Here is a 9,860-nt window from a genome sequence, read left to right as displayed (position 1 = left end):
ATGTTTTTTGGCTAAAAATGAGTGAAATGCAACCATAAAAAAAAATTGCCTCCAAAGGTGTACATAGCCTATGAGGAGCAAAGAGGGACTTGGGCAAAAGAAGAGGGACAATTGCGAGGTCTGTAAAATGTCCCACACTCTGCCCTGGTTTTCCTTTAGAGCTGTAGGGCCTGTAAGGCTACGTCTACACGACGACAATAAGTCGCGCGACAGATAGGGCACAACTACACTGCAACATTTGTAGCGCAACATTTTGTTGCACTAATGTCGCGCAACAATTTTTATAATGGCAGTCTATGGTGTCGCACTGCAACTTCTCGAATGGATTTTCTGCGACTGTTGCGTCGCAGTCGCAGCATGTTGCAATGCGATACCATAGACTGCCATTATAAAAATTGTCGCGCGACAAATGTCGTCATGCAGACGTAGCCTAAATGTCACTATACAGCACAATATAGACCCCGGGAAGCCAATAATGTCACATTGGTAACAATTCCTTTGTCCATTCTCACCCTCAGCATTCCTCAGTTCCACCTATATCAGATAATATCAAGCACAGTTTATTTTGTTTGTCTATATCATGTTTCAATAAAGCTCCTTTTGTTGAAGTGAAGCAAATAATCTTTATTAAGGTTGCATTTTACCAATAAAGTTGCATGGGGAAAAAAAAAAAAAAACGCAAAGTCGACGTCATCGGGCAGCTGGCTCCGGTGGAGTCAACATGGCGACTGCAGGCTCGGGAGGTGACGGGGAGACGGAGACGTCCTCGGTTCAGTCGGTGAGACCTCACCCCGTGAACTGCTGTTTGTGTTGTTAGCCGCCAGCCTTGTCCCGTGCTCGCCACGTCTGTTGCGATACCTGCTGGTCTTATCGCGATAGATTGTGCATTCCTTTCTGTTGTTTTGCTGAAGGACCTTCTGGCTGCAGCTACTGTGCATGTTGGTGGTTTACCTCAGGGCAGGCTGGCTTCCTCATGGTAACCTCCATAGAGCACAATGCATATGTCCAGCTGAAGTGAATGACCCCCATTTACTAAGCTGTGCACCGCTTTCTGTCTGTGCTTGCGCCATGTTTTTGATGTTTCTGTTGTCTTCTGTTTAATAGGGCACGGTTTAGTGGAATCATAATCTGCGCCAAATTTCTTATTGCCGTATTCTGGTATAAAATAATGGTCAGAAGGAAGGCGGCTGAAGAACCGCGCGTACACAGGTTAACAGTACACCGTGCAGGTTTTCACCCAGGATTTCTCTGTTTCGCCACCAAAATCTGCATGTGTTACTTGTGGATTTTATTTTTTTTGCAGATTTTGATGTGGTTTTGCCCCGATCTGCTGCAGATATCAAAATCCATGGGGCAGGTCACTCTCTGTGAGGAAAATATACGTAAGGTGTACGTGAGATTTATCAAATCTCATTACCTTTGCTGGTACTGTACTACACTGCGGTTTTTCCACATGAAATCCGCAATCCTTAAGGTACTGCTACATGAGGACATTTGTCCCGTCACGTTTTTTATGATCGTCAACAGTGTCGAACTGAGACGTGACAGTCGCACATAAATCCATCTAAGGCTACTTTCACACTGGTGTTTTGGTTTCTGTTTGAGAGATCCGTTCAGGGCCCTCACAAGCGGTCCAAAACGGATCAGTTTTGCCCTAATGCATTCTGAATGGAAAAGGAACCGCTTAGAATGCATCAGTTTGCTTCCGTTCCGTCTCCATTCCGCTCTGGAGGAGGACACCAAAACACTGCTTGCAGCGTTTTGGTGTCCATCTGACGAAACTGAGCCAAACTGATCCGCTCTGACACACAATGTAAGTCAGTCGTTTTCTATGACACAATCTGGCACAATAGAAAACGTATCCGTCTCCCATTGACTTTCAATGGTGTTCAAGACGGATCCGTCTTGGCTATGATACAGATAATACAAACGGATCCGTTCTGAACGGATGCATCTGGTTGTATTATCTGAACAGATCCGTCTGTGCAGATCCATGACGGATCCGCACCAAACGCGAGTGTGAAAGTAGCCTAAAATGGATTTTTGTGCGACTGTTGAGTCGCAGTGTGACACCATTGACTGTCCTTATAAGACGTCACGCGTGTAAGGCTACCTTCGCACATTGCGGATCATCGTGTAGCCCTAGCCTCAAGGTATTGTCCAAGCTCCCCGAGAACGGTGGGCTAGGCTGACAGTCTAATGTGGATGGGGAGCTCCTGTTCTCCGCCAGCTCCCCTAGGGGGGAGAACAGAATTTTTACACCTGATCCTTTATTTCTCCCTGGAGAAAAGCTGCAGCCAGCAGTGTCTGACAGCGACTTTCTACCCTTCGACAACACATGTTCTCGGCCAAACTGAACTCGTGTGGCGCAATCGGGAGAGATAGGCGTCATTCGGCTGACTTCTTTTGACTTTGGTCACTTTAAAGGTGTTGTTCGCCTTTAAGTGGACAACTCTCGGGATCGATCTGTGATAAAAGAATAGGTGATACTTGCCTGACAGATCCCCCCCCCCAGTTCTCCCTGCAAGCCTCTGTGACATGACATTGACATCATGTGAGTGCTCCAGCCAATTACCGGCCTCCTCAGTGCACCTCTGGGACCAGTAATTGGCTGCATCGGTCAAGTGTTGTCGATGGGGGAAGTCCTGGGAAAACAGAGTCTTGCCAGGAGAACTGGGTGGTAGCGCAGGATCTGGTCAGGTAAGTAATCGTCTGTTCTTTATTACAGATCGATCTCTTCTAGCAAGAAGTGACAAATCGCACAGCGTGTGTCTCTGCAATAAGTGTGGCACATCTTTTGACTGCAGCGTCCATGTTCTCGCTGTCTGAATATTAGACAGGCTTAGTAGACGTGGGCCATTTACTTTTCATCGGGCTTACAAGCCGGTCTTGTATTTATCCTACTCATGTGATTTGAGGAAAGCCAAGAATTTAAAGGGATTATCCCATGATTAATGTAAAAAATGAAAATCCAACTTCATATAGTACACAAGAATTTCTTTCTAAGAGCTCATGCATTTTTTTGTGGGACAACCCCTTTAAGAGGAGTTCCAGGGATGGTACTTCTTCCTCCAGCGACCTTTCTTGTAGGTGTCCATCCTTCTTGTCACGTTTCTCTATAGTGATGCAATCAGGACAGTGGAGTTGGTGTCGAAGCCATTTTTGCCTGGAGTTGGGAAAAAAAGTTACTGAGGCTGAGTTCCCATCACTGTTCAGCCTTTCCGTTCTCCTGCTCCTAAATGGAGCAGGAGAATGAAAAGGACGGATTCGGCACATAACTGAGCCGAACGGAGCCTACGGACCCCATAGACTATAATGGGGTCCGTTAGGTTTCCGCTCATGAACTACTTTTGTCTCCGCTCCAAAATCATCTTCTGAGCGGAAACCTAACGGACCCCATTATAGTCTATGGGGTCCGTAGGCTCCGTTCGGCTCAGTTATGTGCCGAATCCGTCCTTTTCGTTCTCCTGCTCCGTTAACGGAAAGGCTGAATGCTGATGTGAACTCAGCCTTAGGGCTTGTTCACATGAACGTTTTTTGCTTTCCGTATACGGTCCGTTTTTTGCATTCTGTATACGGAACCATTAATTTCAATGGGTCCGCAAAAAAAAGGAACATACTCCGGCGTATGCATTCCGTTTCCGTATTTCTTTTTTTCCGTTCCGCAACATTTTGAGTCAGGTCCTATTATTGTCCGCAAATCACATTCAGTGGCTCCATTCAAGTCAATGGGTCCGTATAAAAAACGGAATGCATTCGGAACACATGTCCGTATGTCATCCATTTTTTGCAGATCCATGCTGTAGAAATGCTATGCACAGCCCATTTTGCACATGTTTGGTGTTTGCAATGATTACAAAATTCCTGTTTTTTGTGGAAAACTGGAACGGAAAAGCAACAAAAACGGAGCAATGTATCCGTGAAAAACTGACCACAAAACCATATGGTCGTGTGAACAAGCCCTTAATCTGATTCCAGCTTAAAAAAAAATCATCTCTTATTTAATATTTGTATAATTAATTGACGTTTAGACATGTTAATAATAAAATATATTTCTATTCTATGAATGTAAGGCTACATACACACGACCGTATGTGTTTTGCGGTCCGCGAAAAAAAAAAAACGGATGATGTCCATATGTCATCCATTTTTTTTTTTTTTTGTGCATCCATTGTAACAATGCTTTTGTCTTCAAAACGGACAAGAATAGCGGGGCTACAGAACGGACATACTGATGCGGACAGCACACGGTGTGCTGTCCGCATATTTTGCGGACCAATTGAAATGAATGGGTCTGCATCCTATCCGCCAAAAAAACGGAACGGAAACGAAAACAAAATACGTTCGTGTGCATGTAGCCTAAGGCTCTTGCACACGACCGTATTGCTTTTTCAGTATTTTGCAGTCCACAAAAAACGGATCCGCCAAAAAATCGGATGACGCCCGTGTGCATTCGTTTTTTTTTTTTGCGGAACAGCAGGATTCTGATAGAACAGTACTATCCTTGTCCGTTATGCAGACAATAATAGGACATGTTCTATCTTTGAACGGAAATACGGGAACGGAAGGCATACGGAGTACCTTCTGTTTTGTTTTGTGGACCCGTTGAAATGAATGGTTCTGTATACGGAAAGCAAAAAACGGAACGTAAACGTAAAAAAAAAGTTTGTGTGCAAAAGGCCTAAGGCTCTGATTTTATTGTCGGAGATGTTACCTGTGTGGTCACTGCTTTTCCACCAACAGAGAGTAGGAGTTGGAGCTTTGGTGTTCCGACTCCACAGCCCTGGATGCAATGAGCTGTGTGACATGTTGGCGTATGTCACTGGCTACAAAAAGATTAATTTCTGAAGAAAAAGCCCCTTTTGAATTTTCATTGCAGGAACCTGAGCTGTGAGGTTTGTCTCTTGGCCAGTAGAAAGTGACACCCAAGCCAGGTTCCTCTTTCTTCCAAAGAATGGCAAAAGCCCTTTGTCTAAGGTTTACTTCCACCCCATGTACTGTAATGAGGGAGTTGCAGGACAATCAGTTCCAGTCCAAGCCCCACATCCACTTTTTTTTTGTGGGCCCATTGAAATGAATAGGTATGTGTTAGGGATCGACCGATTATCGGTTTGGCCGATATTATCGGCCGATTATTGAGGATTTTGAACGTTATCGGCATCTATTTTGCCGACATACCGATAACGTATTGGGAACACAGAACGCGCTGCTCTCAGCGCGTTCTGTGTTCCCTCCGCAGCACAGGGGAGAAGGAAGCAGTGTCTCCTCCCCCTGTGCTGCTGCTGCCGCCAATGACAGAAGAGAAGACAAGAGGAGGGGAGGGGCTGTGGCCGCTGCGCCACCAATGAAGATAAGCCTTTCATTCATATACAGGAGGCGGGAGCTGGCTGCAGAATCACATAGCCGGCTCCCGACCTCTATGAGCATTAACTGCGGTCCGCGGTAGTTAACTCCTCAGGTGCCGCGGATCGCAGCTACCGCTCATAGAGGTCGGGAGCCGGCTATGTGATTCTGCAGCCAGCTCCCGCCTCCTGTATATGAATGAGAGACTTATCTTCATTGGTGGCGCAGTGCGCCCCCCCCAAGCCCCCCAGTATTAATCATTGGTGGCGCAGTGCGCCCCCCCACCCCAATCCCGGCCAATAGTAAAAACATTGGTGGCGCAGTGCGCCCCCCCCCCCCCACCCAGTATTACTCATTGGTGGCAGTGGCCACAGGATCCCCTCTCCCCTGCTCCTCCGATCGGAGCCCCAGCTGTGTAAGCCTGGGGCTCCGATCGGTTACCATGGCAGCCAGGACGCTATTGAAGCCCTGGCTGCCATGGTAAGCTCCATGCTGCTGTGTGCACAAAGCACAGAGCAGCAGGGACAGTGTGAGCTCCTATTCACCCTGATAGAGATCTATCAGGGGGAATAAAACAAGGGTTCTAGTCCCTAAGGGGGCTAAAAGTTAGTTAAAAAAAAACACAAAAATATTAAGTATAAATGAAAAAGACTTATAAAAAAAAAATACACATTAACAATAAACAAAAAAATACACATTAACAATAAACAAAAAAATACACATTAACAATAAACATATTAATTTTCAGCAGATTTGTGTAGGAATTTTTTTTTTCCCAAAAATGAAAATTCCCAGAATATCGGTATAAATTATCGGCTATCGGCCTGAAAGTTTTGCTCCCATTTTACATGAACTGAACTCAAAGATCTGAAACATTTTCTATATACACAAAAGACCCATTACTCTCAAATATTGTTCACAAATCTGTCTAAATCTGTTAGTGAGCACTTCTCCTTTGCTGAGATAATCCATCCCACCTCACAGGTGTGGCATATCAAGGTGCTGATTAGACAGCATGAATATTGCACAGGTGTGCCTTAGACTGCCCACAATAAAAGGACACTCTGAAATGGGCACAGTTTTGCCTTACTGAAGGGGGGTGTCAGAAAACCAGTCAGTATCTGGTGTGGCCACCATTTGCCTCACACAGTACAACACATCTCCGCCGCATAGAGTTGATCAGGTTGTTGATTGTGGCCTGTGGAATGTTGGTCCACTCCTCTTCAATAGCTGTGCGAAGTTGCAGAATATTGGCAGGAACTGGAACACGCTGTCGTATCCGCTGATCCAGAGCATCCCAAACATGCTCAATGGGCGACATGTCCAGTTATAGGATCAGAACTGGGATGTTTTCAGCTTCCAGGAATTGTGTACAGATCCTTGCAATATGGGCCGTGCATGATCATGCTGCAACACGAGGTGATGGTCGTGGATAATTGTCACAACAATGGTCCTCAGGATCTCGTCACGGTATCTCTGTGCATTCAAAATGCCATCACTAAAATGCACCTGTGTTCGTTGTCCATAACATACGCCTGCCCATACCATAACCCCACTGCCACTATGGGCCACTCGATCCACAATGTTGAGGTCAGCAAACCGCTCACCCACACGACGCCACACACGCTGTCTGCCATCTGCCCTGAACAGTGAAAACCGGGACTCAACCGTGAACAGAACACCTCTCCAACGTGCCAGACACCATTGAATGTGTGCATTTGCCCACTCAAGTCGGTTACAACTAGGGATCGACCGATATTGATTTTTTAGGGCCGATACCGATAATTTGTGAACTTTCAGGCCGATAATTTATACCGATATTCTGGGGGAAAAAAATAATTTCCTACACAAATCTGCTGAAAATTAATATGTTTATTGTTAATGTGTATTATTGTTTTTTTGGTAAATCTTTTTCATTTATACTTAATATTTTTGTGTTTTTTTTTTTTGTTTGTTTGTTTTTGTGCTTTTTTTTTTTTTTTTTTTTGTTTTTTTTTACTAACTTTTAGCCCCCTTAGGGACTAGAACCCTTGTCCCATTCACCCTGATAGGTCTCTATCAGGGTGAATAGGAGCTCGCACTGTCCCTGCTGCTCTGTGCTTTGTGCACACAGCAGCATGGAGCTGAACATGGCAGCCATGGCTTCAATAGCGTCCTGGCTGCCATGGTAACCGATCGGAGCCCCAGGATTACACTGCTGGGGCTCCGATCGGAGGAGCAGGGGAGAGGGGATCCTGTGGCCCCTGCCACCAATGATTAATACTGGGGGGGGGGGGGGGCGCACTGCGCCACCAATGTTTTTACTATTGGGATGGGGGTGGGGGCGGCGCACTGCGCCACCAATGATTAATACTTGGGGGCTTGGGAGGGGGGGCGCACTGCGCCACCAATGAAGATAAGTCTCTCAATCATTCATATACAGGAGGCGGGAGCTGGCTGCAGAATCACATAGCCGTTTCCCGACCTCTGAGCGGTAGCTGCGATCCGCGGCACCTGAGGGGTTAACTACCACGGACCGCAGCTATTGCTCATAGAGGTCGGGAGCCGGCTATGTGATTCTGCAGCCAGCTTCCGCCTCCTGTATATGAATTAATGAAAGGCTTATCTTCCTTGGTGGAGCGGTGGCCACAGCCCCTCCCCTCCTCTCCTCTTATCTTCTCTCCTCTCATTGGTGGAAGCGGCAGCACAGGGGGAGGGAGACACTGCTTCCTTCTCCCCTGTGCTGTGGAGGGAACACAGAGAGCGCTGAGAGCAGCGCGTTCTGTGTTCCCAATACGTCCCAATATCGGTATATCGGCAAAATAGATGCCGATACCGATAACGTTTAAAATCCTGAATATCGGCCGATAATATCGGTCAAACCGATAATCGGTCGATCCCTAGTTACAACGACAAACTGCAGTCAATCGATACTTTTGTCCCGGTATCGATACGATACCGGGATTTGCCTTTTATCGATACTAGGCTGTGTAGTGCACAGCCCAGTATCGGAGAACGTGGATAGTGCGGCCATGTTACCTCAGCAGCACGGGGAGAAGAAAGCAGTCTCTCCCTTCCCCCTGTGCCGCTGCCACCAATGGGAACGAAGAGGTGGCACTGCGCCACCAATGATAACTAATGTTTAATACATTACAAATACAGGTGGCAGAAACTCATTGCTGGCACCCAACCTCTGACAGGGCGCTGCGTCTGTGGCAATTAACCCCTCAAGTGCCGCACCTGAGAGGTTAACTGCCGCTGATCGCAGCTCCCTGTCAGAGGTCGGGTGCCGGCAATGTGTTTCTGCCGCCGGCTGTATTTGTATATTAAACGTTTATTATCATTGGTGGTGCAGTGCGCCCTCCCCCTTCCCAGTATTAAAATCATTGGTGGCGCAGTGTGCCCTCCCCTACCCCCCCAGTATTAAAATCATTGGAGGCAGTAGCCACAGAGTCCCCTCACCTCCTCTCATTGGTGGCAGTGGCAGCTTCTGATCGGAGCCCGAGAAGTGTAATCATGGGACTCCGATTGGTTACCATGACAGTCAGGACGCTACTGAAGCCCTGGCTGCCATAGTCGGCTCCCTGCTGCTGTGTGTACTATGTACAGGGCAGCACGGACAGTGTGAAGTCCTATTCACCCTAATAGAGCTCTGTTAGGGTGAATAGGACAAGGGAGTAAAAGATCCCAGGTTCTAGCCCCTTATTAAATAAAAAGTAAAAAAAAATAATAATAATTATTAAGTATAAATCACTCCCTTTCCCAATTTTACATATGAAATATATAAAAAATAAATAAACATATTACATATCGCCATGTCCAAAAAGTCCAAACTATTAAAATATTAAAAAAAATCTCCTATGCAGTAAACGTCCCCCCAAAGAGTAGGATAGGACTGTTCGATTATGGGCCGGACGCTCCATAAAATGCAGAATACACACAGCTTTTTTTGGCGTTTAATTTTTTTTTGCATGGTATTGAGTATTGCAATACTTTTTTATGGTATCGAAACCGAATCAAAACTGTGGTATCGAAACAACCCTAGTCCAGACTCCGATGAGGGCTACGAGCATGCAGATGAACTTCCCTGAGACGGTTTCTGACAGTTTGTGCAGAAATTCTTTGGTTATGCAAACAGATTGTTGCAGCAGCTGTCCGGGTGGCTGGTCTCAGACGACCATGGAGGTGAACATGCTGGATGTGGAGGTCCTGGGCTGGTGTGGTTACTCTTGGTCTGCGGTTGTGAGGCTGGTTGGATCTACTGCCAAATTCTCTGAAACGCCTTATGGTAGAGAAATGACCCTTTATTGCACGAGCAACAGCTCTGGTAAATATTCCTGCAGTCAGCATGCCAATTGCACGATCCCTCAAACGTTGCGACATCTGTGGCATTGTGCTGTGTGATCAAACTGCAGATTTCCGAGTGTCCTTTTATTGTGGGCAGTCTAAGGCACACCTGTGCAATATTCAAGCTGTCTAATCAGCACCTTGATATGCCACACCTGTGAGGTGGGATGGATTATCTCGGCAAAGGAGAA

General features: G+C 46.4%; 1 protein-coding gene across 1 annotated transcript in view; it reads left to right on the top strand.

Moving 5' to 3' along the window:
* The first annotated feature begins 677 nt into the window (after positions 1 to 677).
* The window catches only part of IREB2 (iron responsive element binding protein 2), a 143,688-nt gene continuing 134,505 nt past the window's right edge, over positions 678 to 9,860 (top strand). Inside the window, exon 1 of the mRNA XM_040413632.1 lies at positions 678 to 778. Within this exon, the coding sequence (XP_040269566.1) occupies positions 722 to 778 (57 nt within the window). The 5' untranslated portion in view covers positions 678 to 721. The remainder of the gene's footprint in view (positions 779 to 9,860) is intronic.

The sequence above is a fragment of the Bufo bufo genome, chromosome 1 (genome assembly GCF_905171765.1).
Source record: "Bufo bufo chromosome 1, aBufBuf1.1, whole genome shotgun sequence".
Taxonomy (NCBI): domain Eukaryota; kingdom Metazoa; phylum Chordata; class Amphibia; order Anura; family Bufonidae; genus Bufo; species Bufo bufo.
This window is presented reverse-complemented; position numbering and strand designations above follow the sequence as displayed.